Source organism: Schistocerca cancellata, chromosome 1 (assembly GCF_023864275.1).
Source record: "Schistocerca cancellata isolate TAMUIC-IGC-003103 chromosome 1, iqSchCanc2.1, whole genome shotgun sequence".
Lineage (NCBI taxonomy): Eukaryota > Metazoa > Arthropoda > Insecta > Orthoptera > Acrididae > Schistocerca > Schistocerca cancellata.
In genome coordinates, this window is record NC_064626.1 from 1,050,599,059 (window position 1) to 1,050,626,593 (window position 27,535).

The following is a 27,535-nucleotide window of genomic DNA, read 5'->3' on the forward strand; positions in this document are numbered from 1 at the left end:
ATCATGAATAGCATTAAGTACTATAGTGATAGTTTATTGTTAATGTTATTTACTGATTAAGTTTCTATGATCTGTTTATCTTTCGTTTATCCAGACCTTATCCGATTCTCGATCTCGATGGGATCTACGGAAAACGATGAATGTTGTTAGAAGAGAGGCAGAACATTTGAATGTTTAGGATTTTATAGAGAGTGTAACAAATACGTACGGCACGAATTATAGGACACATTCCTCACACGCAGACATACAAATTATGATATATGAACATGGGTCTGGGAACGCTTTGTTTCCATGTTACAACTAATTTTCTCCAACTCATTAATTCTGGGAAACACATACTAACAGAAGGCACCAGCATACGACACGCAACTCTTTCTCACAGTAGATATTTAATATTCCCTCCGTGTGCACTGATGCATGCGTCAACCCGCCAGTCATGTGGTCATCATTAAGCTACATGTCTTGTACTGACGCTACGGTCGTCGTGAACTGCATGAAGAATCGCAGCCTCTCGTTGGGGTGCCCTCATCCTTCTAGACATTTCCCGGTCGCCAATATCAGGTTTAAATGCCCCATGTTCCCTAACACGACGATAAGTGGCATTAAACGTTTTCCTGTCGGGGCACCTTCATCCTGAAAATCTCTCCCGATACAAACGTCGAGCGCGGGTGCCATTACCGTCAGGTATTCCCTATATCACATGGGCATCTGCCATCTCTGCATTTGCGTACACTGCCACTGGGCGACCCATGTAGTAGCCAATGTACTTGCAACGGTCGTACTGGTCGCTGAAACAGTTGATGTTACCTGTAAACAAACAATGACGTACGTCTCATCGCAACAGGGGTATGTACAACACTGGCGGTGCACGAAGTAACCAGACGTCACCAAGAGTGTGCATGTTCCCCGTGATTCTAACGTTCTGTTCTTGTGTTTCCCATGGTTAAAGAGCTATAGAAAGTGAATTGTTACATAAAAATAAAGCATTTCCAGACCCATTTTCATATAACATATTTCTTCGTCTACGTATGAGGAATGTGTCCTGCAATTTGTGAACGTACATTTTTCTTACATCCTGTATTTTGTTGACGTCATTACAAACAGACCACATTCTCAGATCGCACAGGACTGAGACAGGCTTCTAGGAGGTTATCACCCGTGGCGTCATTGTAGGTTTCATCGTGGACTTTGCCTTGTTTCTGGATGAGTATTCGGGGATTTGAATGAATTCAGTCCAAAAGCAGAGTCCATTGACTCAACTACCGCGTCAGCTTGGTCTGTGATCTGTGATTTCATGAAAAATGGAACATTATCTTCGGCTGAACGAGGGCAGGCGAAAGGAATGGGCTGTAGCATTCTTGAAGGAAACGTCCTGGAGTTCGCCTGAAGTGAATTAACAGCCTCAGAGTTCTGTGTCTTCGTACCGTAAATGGACTACAAAAGTAGTACAGCCATTTCCACACCTAAAGCTTCTGGGACGTAGTCGCTGAGGAGACGCTAGAAATTTGATAGCCTGGTGGTGTTATCAACAGAGCTAACTGATTTCAATTACACATGGTGATTCAGAATTGTTGTTACACAGTTATAGGTGTTATACGGGGGACTCAGGATAGCAATTTTTGGTAATAAAACCATGTCCGGAAATGCACCGATGGAAGGCAATACACATCGACAGAGGTCAGTGTCTCGTGAGTGGCTTGTGTGATTCATATCACGTGTCATCAGAGAACAACCAAATGAAATGAAGCGCAACACCTGTAACTGTGTTATTATGAATCGCCCTGAATAAGGATTAGGATCGAATCATATTTAAGGCATCGGCATAGAACTCGTTATAATCCTGGACGACCTCATGCTAAGCTACCGTCCATGTAATTCTAGAAAACAAGACTAGAACATAAAACGAAAAAAAAAATTCGAAATTTATCTTTTTAAAATGTGAAGTATTTTTGTAGTACTTTAAAATACCAAATATATTTTATTTGGCAAAACGTTGTACAGCTTATACAAAAATACGGTTCATGGGAAACAAGAATGAAAGAAGATTAGAGACGGAACATAAGCCCGGAATCGAGAGGGTTGAGAAGGAAATCAGAGAAACCAAGATGCCTGTGCTTTTAAGCATATTAGGGAAACCACGAGTAAAACGTAAACTCGACGAGCGGACGTTTATCTGGACCGTCGTCCTCCCGAACTTGAGTGTCATCATTTACCGCTCTCCACCTCGCTCGGTAACATAAAAAGAGACAAGCGATCATCAGTATCAATATAGAGAAACGGTTCTGAGGTATCGCGGAAGTCTGATCACATACCATTTCTTCAACTTCAGCTACACTTTCTGAAATATAAACTACTTTCTATGCTGTTCGAAATTCGTTACTGTTGGCTCCTGTGTGTCGTTTATACTGAATCGAGCGCGCACGGAGGCTTTTCGGCAGTCGTTCTTCCCGCGAACCATGCGCGCCTGGAACAGGAAAGGAGGTAATGACAGTGGCACGTAAAGTGCCCTCCGACACCGTTGGGTGGTTTGCGGAGTATAAATGTAGATGTAGTAGATGTAGATGTGAAGAGCCAAAGAAACTGGTCCATCTGTCTGATATCGTGTAGAGCCCTCATGAGCACGCAGATGTGCCGCAACACGACGTGGCATGGACTCCACTAATGTCTGAAGTAGTGATGGAGGGAACTGACACAATGAATCCTGCAGGGCTGCTGATAAATCCGCAAGAGTACAAGGGCGTGGGGATCTCTTCTGAACAGCACGTTGCAAGGCATCCCATATATGCGCAATAAAGTTCATGTCTGGGGAATTTGGTGGCCAGCGGAAGTGTTTAAGCTCAGAATAGTATTCCTGGAGCCACTCTGAATCAATTCTGGACGTGTGGGGCGTTGCATTGTCCTGCTGGAATTGCCCAAGTCTGTCGGAATACAGAATGGACATGAATGGACGCCGGTGATTAGACAGGATGCTTGCGTACGTCTCACCTGTCAGAGTCGTATCTAGACGTATCAGGGGTCCCATATGATTAGAACTGCACACGCCCCACACCATTACAGAGTCTCCACCAGCTTGAACAGTCCCCTGCTGGCAAGCAGGGTCCATGGATTCATGAGGTTGTCTCCATATCCGTACACGTCCATCCGCTCGATACAATTTGAAACGAGACCCGTCCGACCAGGCAACATGTTTCCAGTCATCAACAGTCCAATGTCGGTGTTGACGGGCCCAGGCAAGGTGTAAGGCCTTGTGTTGTGCAAAGTGGGCCTTCGGCTTCGAAAGCCCATATCGATGGTGTTTCGTTGGATGGTTCGCACGTTGACACTTGTTGACGGCCCAGCATTGAAATCTGCAGCAATTTGCGGATGGGTTGCACTTCTGTCACGTTGAACGATTCTCTTCAGTCCGTAGCGATGTCGGAGATTTGATGATTTACCGGATTTCTGATATTCACGGTACACTCGTGAAATGGTCTCACGGGAAAATCCCCACTTTATCGCTACCTCGGAGGTGCTGTGTCCCACCACTCGTGCGCTGACTGTAACATCACATTCAGACTCACTTAAATCTTGATAACATGTCAATGTAGCAGCAGTAACCGATCTAACAACAAACGCATGCCTATACCAGTTTCTTTGGCGCTTGAGTGTAAGGGTTCACAGCAGTAAGCTCCTGCAACTTTTAATGTCTATAGTTACCACATTCTTCTGACGACCACTTCCATTGCCCTGTTGCTATACACTGAAGCACCAAAGAAACTGGTACAGGCATGCGTACTCAAATACAGCAATATGTAAATAGGCAGAATACCGCGCTGCGGTCGGCAACGCCCATACAGGGTGAACAAAAATGTACGGCCAAACTTTCAGGAAACATTCCTCACACACAAAGAAAGAAAATATGTTGTGTGGACATGTGTCCGGAAACGCTTACTTTCCGTGTTAGAGCTCATTTTATTACTTCTCTTCAAATCACATTAATCATGGAATGGAAACACACAGCAACAGGACGTACCAGCGTGACTTCAAACACTTTGTTACAGGAAATGTTCAAAATGTCCTCCATTAGCGAGGATACATGCATCCACTCTCCGTCGCATGGAATCCCTGATGCGCTGATGCAGCCCTGGAGAATGGCGTATTGTATCACAGCCGTCCACAATACGAGCACGAAGAATCTCTACATTTGGTACCGGGGTTGCGTAGACAAGAGCTTTCAAATGCCCCCATAAATGAAAGTCAAGAGGGTTGAGGTCAGGAGAGCGTGGAGGCCATGGGATTGGTCCGCCTCTACCAATCCACCGAATCTGTTGTTGAGAAGCGTACGAACACTTCGACTGAAATTTGCAGGAGCTCCATCGTGCATGAACCACATGTTATGTCGTACTTGTAAAGGCACATGTTCTAGCACTACAGGTAGAGTATCCCTTATGAAATCATGATAACGTGCTCCATTGAGCGTAGGTGGAAGAACATGGGGCCCAATCAAGACATCACCAACAATGCCTGCCCAAACGTTCACAGAAAATCTGTGTTGATGACGTGATTGCACAATTGCGTGCGGATTCTCGTCAGCCCACACATGTTGATTGTGAAAATTTACAATTTGATCACGTTGGAATGAAGCCTCATCCGTAAAGAGAACATTTGCACTGAAATGAGGTTGACACATTGTTGGATGAACCATTCGCAGAAGTGTACCCGTGGAGGACAATCAGCTGCTGCTAGTGCCTGCACACGCTGTACATGGTACGGGAACAACTGGTTCTCCCGTAGCACTCTCCATACATGCAGCAACTTCTCTGACGCTGACATTAGGGTTGTCGTCAACTGCACGAAGAAATACCTCGTCCATTGCAGGTGTCCTCGTCGTTCTAGGTCTTCCCCAGTCGCGAGTCATAGGCTGGAATGTTCCGTGCTCCCTAAGACGCCGGTCAATTGCTTCGAACGTCTTCCTGTTGGGACACCTTCGTTCTGGAAATCTGTCTCGATACAAACGTACCGCGCCACGGCTATTGCCCCGGGCTAATCCATATATCAAAAGGGCATCTACCAACTCCGCATTTGTAAACATTGCACTGACTGCAAGACTACGTTCGTGATGAACACTAACCTGTTGATGCTACGTTCTGATGTGCTTGATGCTAGTACTGTAGAGCAATGAGTCGCATGTCAACAGAAGCACCGAAGTCAACATTACCTTCCTTCAATTGGGCCAACTGGCGGTGAATCGAGGAAGTACAGTACATACTGACGAAACTAAAATGAGCTCTAACATGGAAATTAAGCGTTTCCGGACACATGTCCACATAACATCTTTTCTTTACATGCGTGTGAGGAATGTTTTCTGAAAGTTTGGCCGTACCTTTTTGTAACAGCCTGTATAAGACAACAAGTGTCTGGCGCAGTTGTTAAATCGGTTACTGCTGCTCAAGATTTAAATAAGTTTGAACATGGTGTTATAGTCGGCGCACGATCGATGGGACACAGCATCTCCGAGGTAGAGATGAAGTGGAGATTTTCTTCCACGACCATTTCAAGAGTGTACCGTGAATATCAGGAATCCGGTGAAACATCAAATCTCCGACATTGCTGCGGCCGGAGAAAGATCCTGTATGAACGGGACCAACGACGAAACGACGACTGAAGAGAATCGTTCAAAGTGAAGAAGTGCAACCGATCTGCAAATTGCTACAGATTTCAATGCTGGGCCGTCAACAAGAGTCAGCGTGCGAACCATTCAACGGAACATCACAGATATGGGCTTTCGGAGACAAAGGGCCACTCCTGTACCCTTGGTGACTGCACGACACAAAGCTTTACGCCTCGCATGGGCCCATCAACATCGACATTGGACTGTTCATGAGTGGAATCATGTTGCCTAGTCGGACGAGTCTCGTTTCCAATTGTATCGAGCGGATGGTTGTGTACAGGTACGGAGACAACCCTCATGAACCGATGGATCCTGTATGTCTTTAGGGAAGTGTTCAAGCTGGCGGAGCCTCTGTAATAGTGTGAGGCGTGTGCAGTTCTAGTCATATGGGACGCCTGATACGTCTAGATACGACTCTGACAGGTGACACGTACGTAAGCATCCTGTCTGATCACCTTCATCCACTCATATCTTTTGTGCATTCTGATGGACTTGAGCAATTACAGCAAGACAATGCGACTCCCCACACGTACAGAATTGCTATGGAGTGGATCCAGTAACACTCTTCTGCGTTTAGACACTTCCTCTGGCCACCAAACTCCCTAGACATGAACATTATTGAGCATATCTGGGATGTCTTGCAACGTGCTGTTCAGAAGAGATCTCCAGCCCCTTGTACTCTTACGGATTTATGGGTATCCCTGCAGGATTCATGGTGTCAGTTCCCTCCATAAGTATTTCAGATATTAGTCGAGTCCATGCCACGTCATGTTGCGGCACTTCTCCGTGCTAGCAAGTACCCTATACGATATTAGGCAGGTGGATCATTTTCTTTGGCACTTCAGTGTACGAATTTTAGCTACATATTTTTTGAACCCGGAGAACAATTAAAGACACATTCACCCTACTTGTATCTTCATTAAAAACGAAGCAGAGGTAGGAAATGTCTTGTTAAGGCGTCAATGCGATGTACATTGAAGTGACAAAAGTCATGGTATAGTATCGCATACACAATGTACGAGTATAAAAGGGCAGTGCAATGGCGGAGTTGTTAATTGTACTCAGGCGAATCATATAGAATAGTTTCTGACGTGTTTGTGTTCGCACGACGTGAACTAACGTACTTTGAACGCGAAATAGTAGTTGGATCTAGACGATTGAAACATTCCATTTCGAAAATTGTCAGGGAACGCTGTATTCCGAGATCTACAATGTCAAGAGCGTGCCGAGAATATCACATTTCAGGCATTACTTTCTACCACGGTCAAAGCAGTGGCCGATGGCCTTCACTTAACAACGGGGAGCAGCGGCGTTTGCCTAGAGCCGTCAGTGCTAACAGACAAGCGCGAAATAACTGCAGGAATCAAATGTGGGACGTGCAACGAACGTATCCATTAGGACAGTGCGGCGAAATTTGGCGTTTGAGGACTACGGCAGCAGGCGACCGACGTGAGTGCCTTTGCTAACAGCACGCCATCGTCTGCAGCGACTCTCGTGGGCTCGTGACCATATCGGTTGAACCCCAGACGACTGGAAAACCGTGGCCTGGTCAGACGAGTCCCGATTTAAGTTGATAAGAGTAGACTAGCGTTCGAGTGTGGTCCACTTACCACGAAACCATGGACCCAATTTGTCAACAAGGCACTGTGGAAGCTGGTGGTGGCTCAAATGGTTCTGAGCACTATGGGACTCAACAGCTGAGGTCATCAGTCCCCTAGACATAGAACTACTTAAACCTAAGGACATCACCCACATCCATGCCTGAGGCAGAATTCGAACCTGCGACCGTAGCAGCGGCGAAGTTCCGGACTGGAGTGCCTAGAACCGCTCTGCCACCGCGGCCGGCGCTGGTGGTGGCTCCTTATTGGTGTGGGTCTTGTTTACATGGAATGGATTGGATCCTCTGGTCCAACTGAACCGATAATTTGTAACACCATAGCTCTAACACTCTACTGATTTATTTTGCCTTTTGTTTTATTTAATGTTACATCGTTGAGCTTCTGTAAATGTTGTTTGATTGAATCGATAACACAAAATTGTATACTCCTTTCTTTGTAAAAACTTTGATGTCATTGTTTGATTCTATGCAATGTAGTATATCTGTCATTTAAATTCTTTGTCCCATTTGGAGGGAGACAAAACTTACTGTATACATTTGGAATTTGGGTGAATAATTTTTTGTAGAAATACTAATATGTGCAAATGTTCTGTTTTATTTAAAATGTTTATTTGCTGTTATGTAAACTGCTGACCTTCACTTAGGGTTCTTAGTTAGTTTGTATGTAAAAGGCGTAGTGGTTCCCCCCGGGAACGGAACTGTGTAGCGCGCGCAAATTTTGGTTGGTCTAGGTAGAAAAGGTGGAACAAGAGTCAGTCGGGGACGAGCTACCAAACTGTGCACTGCCATGTAAATGTTGCATATTGTGCTGGTTCCGAGAGAGGCTTTTTCTGCTACTTTCCAATGCCTCGGATGGATGGATAAACAGCTGGAACGATTCTGGAAGAAGGGACAGAGTACAGCAATTCTGTCTGCAAATCCGCCTACCAACATGCAGTTGCCACCACATTGCGCAATGACTGTAAAGGAGTACTATGATAATTTACAGTGAAGGATCAGCTTATTGGGCGATTTAGTGTGCACAAATATAAGGTAACTTATAGCTGAATTTATGTACCTACCTTATTTTTTTCCCTACCACAACACCTCTCAGGTTCCTCTCCATTTGAACTATGATTACCGAGTGTCCTATTTTGTGGAAAAAAATGAAAGCCTCAAAGTTAGGCAGTTTATTACACAATGTTGTTTGATCTTTGATGACAAGGGAATATTCAGTTTTACTGTGGATTTAGTGAAATTGTGGGAGGCAGTAAATGTAGTTTTGTGAAGTTTCAAAGTCACCTATTTAATCATTTACTTGAAAGTAGAAGACTGTGGTAATAAAGACAATTTGCTGTTTCTTTTATAAATTAAAGTTCTTAAAATTGAGGCTTATAAAGTTTTGCTTAGTTAATGATCATAGTGCTACCTGTAGTAAATTTTAAAAGGTGAGTCAGTTTCTTGCAAATTTGTCAACATTGTGTTTCACTGTAGTAAAAGTGGAAAACTGCAATAGTAGAAAATTATATGTTCATGATTGCTAAGTGTTTGTCTCTCTTGTGTATTGGAAGTGCATACTAATAGTGTAACAGGATCCACAGTTTGTCTATTGTGCTAATGCTAGGTAACAAGTAACAGGAAAACCACTATTTATGAAAACCATAATATCTTTATTCAAAAGATAGTGAGAAGCAACCTGTTAGTGGATTCCAATTAACTCTCATTTTAAATTGTGAAGTATTTAACTGAGAGAGATTTAACCTATGTCCAATTTATGATCCTGCAGTGAATGTTAATAGTAATGTTATAAAGACCATTCAGTTTGAACAAGCCCTGAAAGTAATAGTGTGTTTCGGTATCTGTTATATTTTTGCCAACACTCTGTGCTGCTCTAGTTGTTAGCTTCAATCTTACCGTAAACATATGTATGTGTCAGAGTTCATTGCACTCGCGTGTGGCTAAGTCTAGGTTGTCTTTGTCCGTTGAAGTTACTCATACCTACTTTCTTAAACGAGAACATTAATCTTTCTCTTGCCTAATTAGGCCGGCGACCGTTTTCCTTATTCTTTAAACAGTATAGCTAGGCAAAAGAAAAAAAGTTTGTAACTGTTCAAACATTTACGTAATTCTGACTTTCACTTCCGATAAGCCACCTCCGTTAGGTACTACACGGTCTACATAACAAAATTCCTCTCAGAGGGTAACCACTGCTCTGTTGCTTTATACCATAATTGCCTTAACAAGATAGTTTTATTTCACGACCTGCCTCCAACTTTAAGGTTATGGTATAGCAGTAGCAGACAGGAGTGTTATAAATTGACTGGAAATGATTATGTTCGGCTACTTGGAGACCATTTGTGGACTTGATGATCGCAAACAATGTCACCGGGCTACAATTACGCGCAACTGGTTTGAAGAACGTTCTGTACAATTCACACGAGCGAACGCTTTGGCCACCCAGATCGTTCAACGTAACTCCCCTCGAATATTTATGGGTCATAAGGAGAGGTCAGTTCGTGCACAAAATCCCGCACCGGCAACACTTTTGTAATTATGGTCGGCTATAGAGCCAGCATGGCTCAATATTTCGACTTGTTGAGTCCATGCCACGTCGAGATGCTGCACTACGCTGGGCAAAAGAAGATCCGAAACCATTTTAGGAAGTATCCCATGACTTTTGCCACCTCAATATAACTCAGTTTTTTGCTGCTATCATCGATTATACCTTGTAGCAAAAAACTTTAGGTTAAATTCTGTTACGTGTATGTGAGCGATTGCTTACATCTTGAACCTGGGAACTACTCTTAAATTAGTATAAAAAATATTCCTAGTCTTTTTGCTGAACCATATTTGAATAAAACCTCTTGGGTTAGACGACTTCTTCCAACATCACATAATTTCTCGATTAAGGAACCTGCCCTCTTGGAATGTGAACGACTTGCACCGTTTCTCTTTAAGTCCCTCTAAGCCGTACTCTGGTGACACGCATACGTTAAGAATACCGGAAGGATCCAACATAAAGTCATTGCTGTAAGATGAGAATTCAACGGCCGCTATGATAACAATCAGTGTTGTGCGACAAAGTTTTCGAGTCTTCAAGCATAATTCTACGCTTGTTTGTTCGCATAAGTTCACCAACTCACGATCTGCTGATGTTTCTACATTTAATTAGTCGTTGATGTTCTGCAAGTCGCCTTAATCTCCGGTGCACAGGCATATTGATTGACTTCTTTGACGTCACAGTGACGTAATCGGCCAATGAGAGATCGACTATTGGCTGTAACATGACACAAAAGTAGCAGTCACGATAGCGATATTCGAAAACGTGGAAGGTTGCATTTTTACTCCAATTTGACACAAGAAAATAGAGAATAATTTATACAAAATTGTTGCCACGATGAGTTTCATTCCCACAGTCCGATCTGGCTTTTAAACGGTAGTGTCTAGATCGATATCAGGGCTTCGGAATCACACCTAACCAACACACTCGATTTTGATATTCGCCCCGTCCAGAGTAGCACTGGGTTCTATAGAAGAAGAAAGCTTCAAATTTTGCTAGTATTGGCTTCTAGATTACGGCATTATTGATCCAAGGAACTGAAATCAGTGGTCTAAGCCAGAGGTTTCCAAACATTTACCTCGGCTGGAGGAGGAGATTAGTGTTTAACGTCCCGTCGACAACGTGGTCATCAGAGACGGAGCACAATCTCGGATTAGGGAAGGATAGGGATGGAAATTGGCTCTGCCCTTTCAAAGCAACCACCTCGGTATTTGCCTAAGCGGTTTAGGGAAATCACGGAATGCCTAAATCTGGATGGTCGGACACGGGTTTGAACCATCGTCCTCCCGAAAACGAGTCCAATGTGGTAACCACTGCGGCACCTCACTCGGTACCTCACCTGGGCCACAGTGGAAGAAGACGAGTATTTATGGCTGCACATAATGTACTCGACAATGACATGGGATTTTTTTGCCAATCGTGTGATAGATGCTCAGTTCTTGGGCCACATTGATGTTTGCTTTGGACCGCATGTGGTCCGAAGGTTGGACACTTCTGGTCTAAGCATTCCACAACATAACATGTGCTTCCATGGAAGCTTTACATCTGTTTTCAGTTTTAACACTAGGATTTTTTTATTTATTTCATCATTTTGTGACAACGAAACTTCTTCTTGTGAGAAATTTGTATCAGAGGCTGTAAGTATTGTGGTTTATGGGTATTAAACGACGTTCTGACAATGTGTTCCTTGCTAGTTAGGAACTGAAGTTACTAATCGTCCCCATTGGTGAATTATTTACGTACTCGGTAATGGAACTTTTAGCATAAGAAAATAAGAACTTTTTGAATGATTTATTGGGTCGTACAATAAGTAATGCAACAGTTTTTTATCGGCCAGCTTCGGTTGAAAAAATGCGCAATTTATTGTGACTTCGTGGAATATTCTCGCTTCAGCCCCAACAGTTTTACGAAGTTCCGATTGGTATCAGCACTACGTGTAGCCTTCAAAATGACGTCTGTAACAGAGGTGCATTTCAAGCAGAGAACTGCTATTGAGTTTCTTTCGGTGCAGAACCAGAACGTCGCAGATATCCATTGTTGTTGTTGTGGTCTACAGTCCAGAGACTGGTTTGATGCAAGCTCTCCATGCTACTCTATCCTGTGCAAGCTTCTTCATCTCCCAGTACCTACTGCAACCTACAGTCTTCTGAATCTGTTTAGTGTATTCATCTCTTGGTCTCCCTCTACGATTTTTACTCTCCACGCTGCCCTCCAATACTAAATTGGTGATCCCTTGATGCCTCAGAATATGCCCTACCAACTGATCCCTTCTTCTAGTCAAGTTGTGCCACAAATTTCTCCTCTCTCCCATTCTATTCAATACCTCATTAGTTATGTGATCTATCCATCTAATCTTCAGCATTCTTCTGTAGCACCCCATTTCGAAAGCTTCTATTCTCTTCTTGTCCAAACTATTTATCGTCCATATTTCACTTCCATACATGGCTACACACCATACAAATACTTTGAGAAAAGACTTCCTCACACTTAAATCTATATTCGATGTTAACAAATTTCTATTCTTCAGAAACACTTTCTTTGCCATTGCCAGTCTACATTTTATGTCCTCTCTACTTCGACCATCATCAGTTATTTTGCTCCCCAAATAGCAAAACTCCTTTACTACTTTAAGCGTCTCATTTCCTAATCTAACTCCCGCAACATCACCCGACTTAATTCGACTACATTCCATTATCCTCGTTTTGCTTTTGTTGATGTTCATCTTATATCCTCCTTTGAAGACACTGTCCATTCCGTTCAACTGCTCTTCCAAGTCCTTTGCTGTCTCTGACAGAATTACAATGTCATCGGCGAACCTGAAAGTTTTTATTTCTTCTCCATAGATTTAAATTCCTACTCCAAATTTTTCTTTTGTTTCCTTTACTGCTTGCTCAATATACAGATCGAATAACATCGGGGGTAGGCTACAACCCTGTCTCACTCCCATCCCAACCACTGCTTCCCTTTCATGCCCCCCGACTCTTATAACTGCCATCTGGTTTCTGTACAAATTGTAAATAGCCTTTCGATCCCTGTATTTTTCCCCTGCCACCTTTAGAATTTGAAAGAGAGTAGTCCAGTCAATGTTGTCAAAAGCTTTCTCTAAGTCTACAAATGCTAGAAACGTAGGTTTGCCTTTCCTTAATCTATTTTCTAAGATACGTCGTAGGGTCAGTATTGCCTCACGTGTTCCACCATTTCTACGGATCCAAATTGATCTTCCCCGAGGTCGCATTCTACCAGTTTTTCCATTCGTCTGTAAAGAATTCGCGTTAATATTTTGCAGCCGTGACTTATTAAACTGATAGTTCGGTAATTTTCACATCTGTCAACACCTGCTTTCTTTGGGATTGGAATTATTATATTCTTCTTGAAGTCTGATAGTATTTCGCCTGTCTCATACGTTTTGCTCACCAGATGACAGAGTTTTGTCAGGACTGGCTCTCCCAAGGCTGTCAGTAGTTCTAATGGAATGTTGTCTACTCTCGGGGCCTTGTTTCGACTTTGTTCTTTCAGTGCTCTATCAAACTCTTCACGCAGTATCATATCTCTCATTTCGTCTTCATCTACATCCTCTTCCCTTTCTATAACATTGCCCTCAAGTACATCGCCCTTGTATAGACCCTCTATATACTCCTTCCACCTTTCTACTTTCCCTTCTTTGCTTACAACTGGGATTCCATTTGAGCTCTTGATATTCATACAAGTGGTTCTCTTTTCTCCAAAGGTCTCTTTAATTTTCCTGTAGGCAGTATCTATCTTACCCCTAGTGAGATAAGTCTCTACATCCTTACATTTGTCCTCTAGCCATCCCTGCTTAGCCATTTTGCACTTCCTGTCGATCTCATGTTTGAGAAGTCTGTATTCGTTTTTGCCTCCATCATATACTGCATTTTTATATTTTCTCCTTTCACCAATTAAATTCAATATCGCTTCTGTTACCCAAGGATTTCTATTAGCCCTCTTCTTTTTACCTTCTTGATCCTCTGCTACCTTCACTATTTCATTTCTCAAAGCTACCCATTCTTCTTCTACTGTATTTCTTACCCCCATTCTTGTCAATCGTTCCCTTATGCTCTGCCCGCATCTCGTGGTCGTGCGGTAGCGTTCTCGCTTCCCACGCCCGGGTTCCCGGGTTCGATTCCCGGCGGGGTCAGGGATTTTCTCTGCCTCGTGATGGCTGGGTGTTGTGTGCTGTCCTTAGGTTAGTTAGGTTTAAGTAGTTCTAAGTTCTAGGGGACTTATGACCACAGCAGTTGAGTCCCATAGTGCTCAGAGCCATTTGAACCAACCTTATGCTCTCCCTGAAGCTCTCTACTACCTCTGGTTTTTTCAGTTTATCTAGGTCCCATCTCCTAAATTTCCCACCTTTTTGCAGTTTCTTCAGTTTTGATCTGCAGTTCATAACCAATAGATTGTGGTCAGAGTCCACATCTGCCCCTGGAAATGTCTTACAATTTAGAACCTGGTTTCTGAATCTGTGTCTTACCATTATATAATCTATCTGACACCTTCCGGTATCTTCAGGCTTCTTCCATGTGTACAGCCTTCTTTTATGATTCTTGAAGCAAGTGTTAGCTATGGTTAAATTATGCTCTGTGCAAAATGCTACCAGGCGCTTCCTCTTTCATTCCTTGCTGCCATTCCATATTCACCTACTACGTTTCCTTCTCTTCCCTTTCCTACTATCGAGTTCCAGTCACCGATGACTATTAAATTTTCGTCTCCTTTCACTGTTGTTGTTGTTGTTGTTGTGGTCATCAGTCCTGAGACTGGTTTGATGCAGCTCTCCATGCTACTCTATCCTGTGCAAGCTTCTTCATCTCCCAGTACCTACTGCAACCTACATCCTTCTGAATCTGCTTAGTGTATTGATTTCTTGGTCTCCCTCTACGATTTTTACCCTCCACGCTGCCCTCCAATGCTAAATTTGTGATCCCTCGATGCCTCAGAACATGTCCTACCAACCGATCCCTTCTTCTAGTCAAGTTGTGCCACAAACTTCTCTTCTCCCCAATCCTATTCAATACCTCCTCATTAGTTATGTGATCTACCCACCTTATCTTCAGCATTCTTCTGTAGCACCACATTTCGAAAGCTTCTATTCTATTCTTGTCCAAACTAGTTATCGTCCATGTCTCACTTCCATACATGGCTACACTCCATACAAATACTTTCAGAAACGACTTCCTGACACCTAAATCTATATTCGATGTTAACAAATTTCTCTTCTTGAGAAACGCTTTCCTTGCCATTGCCAGTCTCCATTTTATATCCTTTCTACTTCGACCATCATCGGTTATTTTACTCCCTAAATAGCAAAACTCCTTTACTACTTTAAGTGTCTCATTTCCTAATCTAATTCCCTCAGCATCACCCGACTTAATTTGACTACATTCCATTATCCTCGTTTTGCTTTTGTTGATGTTCATCTTATATCCTCCTTTCAAGACACTGTCCATTCCGTTCAACTGCTCTTCCAAGTCCTTTGCTGTCTCTGACAGAATTACAATGTCATCGGCGAACCTCAAAGTTTTTACTTCTTCTCCATGAATTTTAATACCTACTCCGAATTTTTCTTTTGTTTCCTTTACTGCTTGCTCAATATACAGATTGAATAACATCGGGGAGAGGCTACAACCCTGTCTCACTCCTTTCCCAACCACTGCTTCCCTTTCATGCCCCTCGACTCTTATAACTGCCATCTGGTTTCTGTACAAATTGTAAATAGCCTTTCGCTCCCTGTATTTTACCCCTGCCACCTTCAGAATTTGAAAGAGAGTATTCCAGTCAACATTGTCAAAAGCTTTCTCTAAGTCTACAAATGCTAGAAACGTAGGTTTGCCTTTTCTTAATCTTTCTTCCAAGATAAGTCGTAAGGTCAATATTGCCTCACGTGTTCCAACATTTCTAAGGAATCCAAACTGATCTTCCCCGAGGTCAGCTTCTACCACTTTTTCCATTCGTCTGTAAAGAATTCGCGTTAGTATTTTGCAGCTGTGACTTATTAAACTGATAGTTCGGTAACTTTCACATCTGTCAACACCTGCTTTCTTTGGGATTGGAATTATTATATTCTTCTTGAAGTCAGAGGGTATTTCGGCTGTCTCATACATCGTGCTCACCAGATGGTAGAGTTTTGTCATGACTGGCTCTCCTGAGGCCATCAGTAGTTCTAATGGAATGTTGTCTACTCCCGGGGCCTTGTTTTGACTCAGGTCTTTCAGTGCTCTGTCAAACTCTTCACGCAGTATCTTATCTCCCATTTCATCTTCATCTACATCCTCTTCCATTTCCATAATATTGTCCTCAAGTACATCGCCCTTGTATAAACCCTCTATATACTCCTTCCACCTTTCTGCTTTCCCTTCTTTGCTTAGAACTGGGTTGCCATCTGAGCTCTTGATATTCATACAAGTGGTTCTCTTCTCTCCAAAGGTCTCTTTAATTTTCCTGTAGGCAGTATCTATCTTACCCCTAGTGAGACAAGCCTCTACATCCTTACATTTGTCCTCTAGCCATCCCTGCTTAGCCATTTTGCACTTCCTGTCGATTTCATTTTTGAGACGTTTGTATTCCTTTTTGCCTGCTTCATTTACTGCATTTTTATATTTTCTCCTTTCATCAATTAAATTCAATATTTCTTCTGTTACCCAAGGATTTCTATTAGCCCGCGTCTTTTTACCTACTTGATCGTCTGCTGCCTTCACCACTTCATCCCTCAGAGCTACCCATTCTTCTTCTACTGTATTTCTTTCCCTCATTCCTGTCAATTGTTCCCTAATGCTATCCCTGAAACTCTCTACAACCTCTGGTTCTTTCAGTTTATCCAGGTCCCATCTCCTTAAATTCCCACCTTTTTGCAGTTTCTTCAGTTTCAATCTGCAGTTCATAACCAATAGATTGTGGTCAGAATCTACATCTGCCCCAGGAAATGTCTTACAATTTAATACCTGGTTCCTAAATCTCTGTCTTACCATTATATAATCTATCTGAAACCTGTCAGTATCTCCAGGCTTCTTCTGAAGCTCCTTTCACTCCTTTCACTATCTGAATAATTTCTTTTATCTCGTCATACATTTCATCAATCTCTTCGTCGTCTTCGGAGCTAGTTGGCATACAAACTTATACTACTGTGGTAGGCGTGGGCTTCGTATCGATCTTGGCCACAATAATGCTTTCACTATGCAGTTTGTAGTAGCTTACCCGCATTCCTATTTTCCTATTCATTATTAAACCTACTCCTGCACTACCCCTATTTGGTTTAGTATCAGGTTAGCCAAATGCGTACGGAGATCTGGTAGTGAACAAAAGGTGAGTCGTTGGGCGAGGCGTCTGTTGTCATCGCAAAGTCGTGCAAACCTGTCCGATATCCGACGTGCCGCGAGGCTGCACACAGCTGTGACTTCTGCAATGTTGGGAAGTGCGGAGGCTATCATTCGAGATGATCGACGCATCGCACTCAAACACCTCTCTCCACTATCGGACGTCTTGTTGCTAGTGCTGACCCACTGGTCCACCTTTTGGGGTACCCAAAGGTGTGTGTGCTTGATGGATTCCTCATCGCTTAACAGAAGACTATGGAAGTGAGCGTCTGGCGTCATTGGCTGGGAGGCTCCTTGCGGGGCAGCTCCGGCCGCCTTGGTGCACGTCTTATTACATTCGACGACACATTGGGCGACCTGCGCGCCGGATGGGGATGAAATGATGACGAAGACAGCAGAACACCCAGTCCCTGAGCGGAGAAAATCTCCGACCCAGCTGGGAATCGAACCCGGGCCCGTAGGACGGCAATCCGTCACGCTGACCACTCAGCTATCGACGCGGATAACACAAGACCATAATGAGCAACGATGCGGAATTGTTTGCTGTGCAGAACTGCTTGCGTGTTGCGAGGATGATCGTAAGAAGAACTTCTCCATGGCAACGCAATGTCACACACAAGTCTATGCACCAAAGAGGAGCTCACAAAACTTCTTTGTACTGGTCCTCCTCATCTACCCTACATCCCAGTTCTCGCCCCTTCCGACTTCCAACTGCTTGGTCCAATGAAGGATGCACTCCACAGGAAACAGCACGTGGATAATGGGGAGGTAACTGATGCAGCGAGACGTTGGCTCTGACATTGGCCAGTAGAGTGGTACCATGTGGACATATAGGCCCTCCCAGGCCATCGCTTTACACTTAAATTATGCTGAAAAATAGGGTAGCCAAAAATGTAGGTAATAATATGGTGCATTGGGATCCTGAATAAAACCAACTGGCTTTCAGAAAAAAGTGTTGCATTTCTTATTGGACCCCTTCGTATTAAATTTAGTGGTATACAACTTGTGTAGGCACCAAGAAAAGCAATGGAACAAGAAAAGAACCTTGTCGTATCGCCAACTTCACAGCACAACATGCAGATCTACATCTACATCGATATCCATACACCGCAAGCCACCTGACGGTGTGTGGCGGAGGGTACCTTAATACCTCTATCGGTTCTCCCTTCTATTCCAGTCTCGTATTGTTCGTGGAAAGAAGGATTGTTAGTATGCCTCTGTGGGGGCACTAATCTCTCTGATTTTATCCTCATGGTCTCTTCGCGAGATATACGTAGGAGGGAGCAACATACTGCTTGACTCCTCGGTGAAGGTATGTTCTCGAAACTTCAACAAAAGCCCGTACCGAGCTACTGAGCATCTCTCCTGCAGAGTCTTCCACTGGAGTTTATGTATCATCTCCGTAACGCTTTCGCGATTACTAAATGATCCTGTAACGAAGCGCGCTGCTCTCCGTTGGATCTTCTCTATCTCTTCTACCAACCCTATCTGGTACGGATCCCACACTGCTGAGCAGTATTCAAGCAGTGGGCGAACAAGCGTACTGTAACCTACTTCCTTTGTTTTGGGATTGCATTTCCTTAGGATTCTTCCAATGAATCTCAGTCTGGCATCTGCTTTACCGACGATCAACTTTATATGATCATTCCATTTTAAATCACTCCTAATGCGCACTCCCAGATAATTTATGGTATTAACTGCTTCCAGTTGTTGACCTGCTATATTGTAGCTAAATGATAAGGGATCTTTCTTTCTATGTATTCGCAGCACATTACACTTGTCTACATTGAGATTCAGTTGCCATTCCCTGCACCATACGTCAATTCGCTGCAGATTCTCCTGCATTTCAGTACAATTTTCCATTGTTACAACCTCTCGATATACCACAGCATTATCCGCAAACAGCCTCAGTGAACTTCCGATGTCATCCACAAGGTCATTTTTGTATATTGTGAATGGAAACGGTCCTACCACACTCCCCTGTGGCACACCTGAAATCACTCTTACTTCGGAAGACTTCTCTCCATTGAGAATGACATGCTGCGTTCTGTTATCTAGGAACTCTTCAATCGAATCACACAATTGGTCTGATAGTCTATATGCTCTTACTTTGTTCATTAAAAGACTGTGGGGAACTGTTTCGAAGGCCTTGCGAAAGTCAAGAAACACGGCATCTACCTGGGAACCCGCGTCTATGGCCCTCTGAGTCTCGTGGACGAATAGCGCGAGCTGGGTTTCACACGATCGCCGTTTTCGAAACCCAGGCTGATTCCTACAAAGTAGATTTCTAGTCTCCAGAAAAGTCATTATACTCGAACATAATACTTCCTCGTTCGTTGAGACTAGAGTGTGGTGTGTGGAGAGGGACGCAACGGTCGTTAATATACAAGTAGTGCTTATGCGTGTGAAGATAATTGTACTAGTGTTATATAGAAAACTCTTTATGTTAAGTATAATAGGTGTTGTGACTGACCAGTTGGTCAGCACCTTGAAGTAACGGCGCGGCCCTTGCACCAGACACATCCTCACGTCGCTCCAGACATGCGCTCCCACGAACACCATCAGCACTGGCTCAAGACCTGCACAGGTTCAGTTAGATTAGATTAAATTAGATTAGATTAGATTAGTACTTGTTCCATAGATCATGAATACGACACTTCGTAATGATGTGGAACGTGTCAGGTTAATAAAAGGTGTCTATACAAGATATTACATTACACAAAATATTACATGACACTTAATATTTTTTGGGTGGGGGTGGGAAATTACCCACTTACTATATCCAAAAATTCATCTAATGAGTAGAAGGAGTAGCCATTCAGACATTCTTTTAATTTCCTTTTCAATGCTATATGGCTATCTGTCAGACTTTTGAGGCTATTAGGTAAGTGAACAAAGACTTTTGTGGCAGCATAATTTACCCCCTTCTGAGCCAAAGTTAGATTTAACCTTGAGTAGTGAAGATCATCCTTTCTCCTAGTGTTGTAGCCATGTACACTGCTATTACTTTTGAATTCGTTCGGATTGTTAATAACAAATTTCATAAGTGAATATATATATATATATATATATATATATATATATATATATATATATATATATATATATTGTGAGGCTACAGAGAAGATCTCTAGCTCTTTATTAAAGTGTGCAGGATGATCTTGGACGACTTTCAGCAGTTATTCTGATTACACGCTTTTGTGCAATGAACACTCTTTTACTTGTTACCCCAGAATATGATGCCATACGAAAGCAGAAAATGAAAACAGGCGTGGTATGCTAATTTACTCATGTATATCGCCAAAATTTGCAATGACCCTAATAGCATAAGTAGCTGAACTCAAACGTTTCAGCAGATCCTCAGTCTGTTTTTTTCCAGTTCAACCCCTCATTAATGCATACACCTAGAAATTCTGAATATTCTACCTTAGCTACCGATTCCTGATCGAAGTCTATATTTATTAATGGTGTCATTCCATTTACTGTGTGGAACTGTATATACTGTGTTTTCTCAAAGTTTAATGAGAGCCCATTTGTAGAGAACCACTTAATGATTTTCTGAAAAACATCGTTTACAATTTCACAAGTTAATTCTTGTCTGTTGGGTGTGATAGCTACACTTGTATCATCGGCAAAAAGTACCAGCTTTGCATCTTCGTGAATATAGAATGGCAAGTCATTAATATATATTAAGAACAACAGAGGACCCAAGACCGTACCTTGTGGCACCCCATTCTTGATTGTTCCCCAGTTTGCGAAATCACCAGGTTTTTGCATATTATGTGAACTGTTTATTTCAACTTTCTGCACTCTTCCAGTTAGGTATGATTTAAACCATTTGAGCACTGTCCCATTCATACCACAGTGCTTGAGATTATCTAGAAGTATTCCATGATTTACACAATCAAAAGCCTTCGATAGATCACAAAAAATCCAAACGGGTGACTTCCAGTTACTCAGAGCATTTAATATTTCATAAGTGAAAGTATATATAGCATTTTCCATTGAAAAACCCTTCTGGAAACCAAACTGACATTTTGGTAAAACTTTATTTTTACAAAGGTGTGAAGCTACTCTACAATACATTACTTTCTCAAGAATTTTGGATAAGGCAGTCAGAAGAGAGATTGGGCGGTAGTTGTTGACATCAGACGTATCCCCTTTTTTATGCAGTGGTTTAACAATGGCATACTTCAGTCTATCTGGAAGATACACTGCTTCAGAGAGCTATTACATATGCGGCTAATAATCCCATTTATTTCTTGGGAACAAGCTTTTGTCTTCATGTCGTTGAGTCTGATGTGATGCAAAAGTCATTACACAAGATAGACTTGAACTGATCTGTGTAACAGTAACTAAAATATTGAGCAATGGATACAACAAACTTCCATTATGCACTATCAGATCGTAGGTTTTCGGATACCTCTATGTTATGCAGACCTGACCAGTAGATGTCACGAGAGGCGGACCTGTCTTCATAACAGCAAGCGGTGAGTATTGTTTCGTCGGCAGAGTAGCAGTAAAAGCAGAATGGTTGTTTGGATAGCTCACAGACTTCGAACGTGGACTGGTTATTGGATGTCTCTTGAGCAACAGATCTATCAGTGATATTTTGACTTTCGAAAGCTGTCCATATCGACTGTTTGTGACGTGCTTGTAAAGTGAAAAAGCGAAGAAACAACTACAGTTAAACCAAGATCAGGGAGACGTGATACACTGACGGGCAGTGACTGTTGAGCATTGAGGAGGGTGGTTGCAAAAAATTGGAGGAAATCATGAGAAGGAATCACTCGTGAGTTGGAGTTCTACCAGCAATCCAGCTAGCACGATGTTCTAAGGGAGTTAAAAAGTAAGTTTTAGTTATGTCATGTTCCGTAGATCATTTTCCCTATTATTTTATCGATATGATGTGGAACAAGTCATATTACAAGGTACATATATACATACATACACACGTATACATACATATATACATTACACACACACACACACACACACACACACACACACACACACACACACACATATATATATATACTACTGGCCATTAAAATTGCTACACCGCGAAGATGACGTGCTACAGATGCGAAATTTAACCGACAGGAAAAAGATGCTGTGATAGCGAATGATTAGCTTTTCAGAGCATTCACACAAGGTTGGCACCAGTGGCGACACCTACAACGTGCTGACATGAGGAAAGTTTCCAACCGATTTCTCATACACAAACAGCAGCTGACCGGCGTTGCCTGGTGAAACGTTGTTGTGATGCCTTGTGTAAGGAGGAGAAATGCGTACCATCACGTTTCCGATTTTGATAAAGGTCGGATTGTAGCCTATCGCGATTGCGGTTTATCGTATCGCGACATTGCTGCTCGCATTGGTCGAGATCCAATGACTGTTAGCAGAATATGGAATCGGTGGGTTCAGGAGAGTAATACGGAACGCCGTGCTGGATACGGCCTCGTATCACTAGCAGTAGAGATGACAGGCATCTTATCCGCATGGCTGTAACGGATCGTGCAGCCATGGCTCGATCCCTGAGTCAACAGATGGGGACGTTTGCAAGACAACAACCATCTGCACAAGCAGTTCGACGACGTTTACAGCAGCGTGGACTACCAGCTCGGAGACCACAGCTGCAGTTACACTTGACGCTGCATCACAGACAGGAGTGCCTGCGATGGTGTACTCAACGACGAACCTGGGTGCACGAATGGCAAAACGTTATTTTTTCGGATGAATCCAGGTTCTGTTTACAGCATCATGATGGTCGCATCCGTGTTTGGCGAAATCGCGGTGAACGCACATTGGAAGCGTGTATTCGTCATCCCCATACTAGCGTATCACCCGGCGTCATGGTATGGGGTGCCATTGGTTACACATCTCGGTCACCTTTTGTTCGCATGACGGCACTTTGAACAGTGGACGTTACATTTCAGATGTGTTGCGACCCGTGGCTCTACCCTTCATTCGATCCCTGCGAAACCCTACATTTCAGCAGGATAATGCACGACCGCATGTTGCAGGTCCTGTACGGGCCTTTCTGGATACAGAAAATGTTCGACTGCTGCCCTGGCCAGCACATTCTCCAGATTTATTACCAACTGAAAACGTCTGGTCAATGGTGGCCGGGCAACTGGCTCGTCACAATACGCCAGTCACTTCTCTTGATGAACTGTGGTATTGTGTTGAAGCTGTATAGGCAGCTGTACATGCACACGCCATCCAAGCTCTGTTTGACTCAATGCCCAGGCGTATCAAAGCCGTTATTACGGCCAGAGGTGGTGTTCTGGGTACTGATTTCTCAGGATCTATTCACCCAAATTCTGTGAAAATGTAATCACATGTCAATTCTATTATAATATATCTGTCCAATGACTACCCGTTCATCATCTGCATTCCTTCTTGGTGTAGCAGTTTTAATGGCCAGTAGTGTAGTTTCAGTTATGTCATGTTCTGTAGATCATTTTCCCGATTATTTTATCGATATGATGTGGAACAAGTCATGTCACAAGATATATATACACACACATGAATAGTGCTAATATCAATGTTACTGAAATTTTTAGTTCTACACATGCAACTACATTCAGAGGTACATTTTTTTACCATTTCTGAAACAGAAACTCGTCCGTGGAATAGAAGCAGTTGTCCAAAAGAAATGATTTTAAGCCAGATTTAAAACTTGATCTGCTACCTGCCAGACACTTTATGTTGTTGGGCAAATGATCAAAGATTTTTGTTGCTGAATAAGGTACTCCTTCAATAACGGATAGGTAAGGTCATTTTTCCCCTCTAGTGTTGTATATATGAATATCACTGTTCTTCGCGAATTGAGATGGATTATTTGTAACGAATTTCATTAGCGAAGATATGTACTCTGATGGTGCAGTTAAAATACCTAACTTCTTGAAAAGGTGCCTACGTGACGTCCTTGGGTGAACACCACTAATTATTCTCACTGCTCTCTTTTGTGCAATCAATACGTTATATCTAAGTGGTGAGTTACCCTTGAAAACTATTTCAAAAGACATTATTGAGTGGAAATATGCAAAGTGCGTTAGGTGGCTGATCTGTTTATCACCAAGACTAGCGATTATATGAAGAGCGAAAGAAGCTGAACTTAGTTGTTTGAGAAGCTCAGTAACATGCTTCTTCCAGTTCAAGTTGTCATCTATATGAACACCCAAAAATTTGGAGAAATCTACGCTGTTAACTGAGCCCTGTTTATATGCTACATCAATTGTCAATATGACTATTCGGTGTACAGAACTGGATATAGTGAGTTTTTTTTTCAAAATTAAGGGAGAGTCCATTTTCTGAGAACCACTTAATAATTCTTTGAAAGGCATCCTTAATAATATCTTCAGCTGCTTTTTCTGGAATGGGATTTATTATAACACTCGTCTCATCTGCAAAAAGTACTAGTTCCGCTTGCTGAACGTTAAGTGGGAGGTCAGTCACACGAATAAGGAACAGCAGAGGACCTAAGATTGAACCCTGTGGGACACCCTTTGTGATAACTACCCATTCACTAGAATTTACCACCCTCTCAATATTATTTGTGCTAGTCAGCACAATCTTATGCTTTCTGTTCAGTTGTGTGTATAGCCTTCAGTCCCATAAAACCTGAGTTTATCTAAGAGTGTGGCATGATCCACACAGTCAAATGCCTTGGAGAGATCACAAAAAATACCAAATTGCGATAATTTGTTATTTAGGGCGTGTACTATTTGATGGATAAATGTGTAGATAGCATTCTCAGTCGCGTAATCCTTCCAGAATCCATACTGTGACATGCTGAGTAAGTTATTTTCAAAGGCTCTGAGCACTATGGGACTCAACTGCTGAGGTCATGAGTCCCCTAGAACTTAGAACTAGTTAAACCTAACTAACCTAAGGACATCACAAACATCTATGCCCGAGGCAGGATTCGAACCTGCGACCGTAGCGGTCTTGCGGTTCCAGACTGCAGCGCCTTTAACCGCACGGCCACTTCGGCCGGCAAGTTATTTTCACCTAAATGTGAGACTACTCATGAATACTGGTACAATGGTCAAGCAACTCCTCATAAGCCACACACTTCTGTAGTCAGTGCTAAGTGACATTTGAGGTGGAGCAAAGAGCGATGCCAATGGACAGCGGGTGGCTGGAAACGAGTGATTTAGAGTGATCAGTCACGCTTTACCGTGTGGCAATCCGATGGAACGGGCTGAGTTTGGAGAATACCTTGAGAATGTTACTGCCATGATGTGTAGTGCCACCAGTGGAGTACGAAGAAGGTGGTTTTATTGTATGGGAGTGTTTCTCATGGTTAGGGAGTGATTCCTTTATTGCGCTTAAGAAAATGCAAAATTCGGAAGGATGTGAACATATATACAGCACTGTGGACTATGTACAGCAGAGAAGAGTTTCCAGACGATGAGTGTTTGTATCAGCATGAAAATGCGTCCTGTCATGAAACTGCGACTGTGAGGCAGTGGTTTTGGACAACAGCATTCTTGAAATAGGCAGCCGTCCCCAGTGTCCTGATCTGAACCCAATGGAACACTTTTGGGATGAGTTAGACCCGCGACTTCACATTCACTCATGCTCATAAATTGAGCATAATGCTGATACATGGTGAAACAACGCTCTGGTGGGCGGTTTGCGGGTTTAAATCACCTCGGGGTATGACCATGCGGTGCATTTGACCTACGGTCATCGCACGGTGGCGCTGGCAGCAGTACACATACGCAGAGGTGTGTTGGTGCATGTCAGAGTACGGTGCAGCGAGTAAGTGTGCAGACGTTTTCAGACGTGCTAATGGTGACTGCGTGTTGAAAATGGCTCAAAACACACACATTGATAACGTTATGAGAGGTAGAATACTAGGGCGACTGGAGGTTGGTCAAACACAGCAGGTCGTATTACGGGCCCTCCGTGTGCCACAAACTGTGATCTCAAGATTACGGCAGACAGGAAACGTGTCCAGGCGCTACAGTACGGGACGTCCACAGTGTACAACATCACAAAAAGACCGATATCTCACCACCAGTGCCAGCAGACGGCCAGGGAATACTGCAGGTAGCCTTTCTCGGGACCTTACTGCAGCCACTTGAACAGCTGTCTCCAGACACAAAATCTACAGACGAATGAACGGACATGGTGTATTCGCCCGGAGACCTGCAAGGTGCATTCCACTGACCCCTGGTCACAGGAGAGCCCGTAAAGCCTGGTGTCAAGAACACAGTACATGGTCATTTTAACAGTGATCCCAGGTTAGGTTCACAGACGAGTCCAGGTATAGTCTGAACAGTGATTCTCGCCGGATTTTCATCTGTCGTGAGCCAGGAACCAAATACCAACCGCTTAATGTCATCGAAAGGGACCTGTATGGAGGTTGTGATTTGATGGTGTGGGGTGGGATTATGATTGGTGCACGTACAACATGCATGTCTTTGACAGAGGAAATGTAACAGGTCACGTGTATCGTGATGTCATTTTGCACCAGTATGACCGCTTTTTCAGGAGCGCAGTGGGTCCCACCTTCCTCCTGGTGGATAATAACGCACTGCCCCACCGAGCTGCCATTGTGGAGGAGTACCTTGAAACGGTAGATATCGGGCGAATGGAGCGGCCTGCCTGTTCTCCAGACCTAAACGTCATCGACCACGTCTCTGATCCTCTCAGTCGACGTATCGCTGCACGTCTTCAAACCCCTACAACACTTCAGGAGCTCCGACAGCCACTGGTGCAAGAATGGGTGGCTATACACCAGTAGCTGCTCGACCACCTGATCCAGAGTATGCCAACCCGTTGTGCAGCCTGTGTACGTGTGCATGGTTATGATATCCCATACTGATGTCGGGGTACATGCACAGGAAACAGTGGCGTTTTGTAGCACATGTGTTTCGGGACGGTTTTCTCAACTTATCACCAATACCGAGGACTTACAGATCTGTGTCGTGTGTGTTCCCTATGTGCCTATGCTATTAGCGCCAGTTTTGTGTAGTGCCACGTTGTGTGGCCCCACATTCTGGAATTAACCTTAATTTATGAGCATTAGTGTGGATCCAAGGTCCAACGTCACTACCTTCTCTGGTTTCAGCTGTTGAGGAAGAATTGGCTGCCATTCCTCCACAGACATTCAGATACCTCACTCAAAGTGTCCCAACGGAATTTAAGAATTCATAAAGGTGAAGAGTGGAGTCACCCCATATTAATGTCCACTATCAGGTGTCTGGGTGCTGTTGATCAGATAGTGTGTAATATCGCTCACCTCTGTAGTCAACGAGCAGTGTCTCTGGTTACTGACGCTGAAGTTCCGAATTTGTTTCAGGGTGATAACCTCAGGAACTTCTGGTATGGTTAAGGCCAAATGAGAGACTGTTTCAAGTGATAAGCAACAAAACTGGTAGAGA

General features: G+C 43.2%; 1 protein-coding gene across 1 annotated transcript in view; it reads right to left on the bottom strand.

The window, feature by feature from the left end:
- LOC126125798 (short transient receptor potential channel 4-like) overlaps positions 1 to 27,535 on the bottom strand; it is a 282,592-nt gene that overhangs the window by 151,466 nt on the left and 103,591 nt on the right. Inside the window, exon 6 of the mRNA XM_049915137.1 lies at positions 19,606 to 19,711. Coding sequence (XP_049771094.1) covers positions 19,606 to 19,711 — 106 coding nt within the window. The remainder of the gene's footprint in view (positions 1 to 19,605; positions 19,712 to 27,535) is intronic.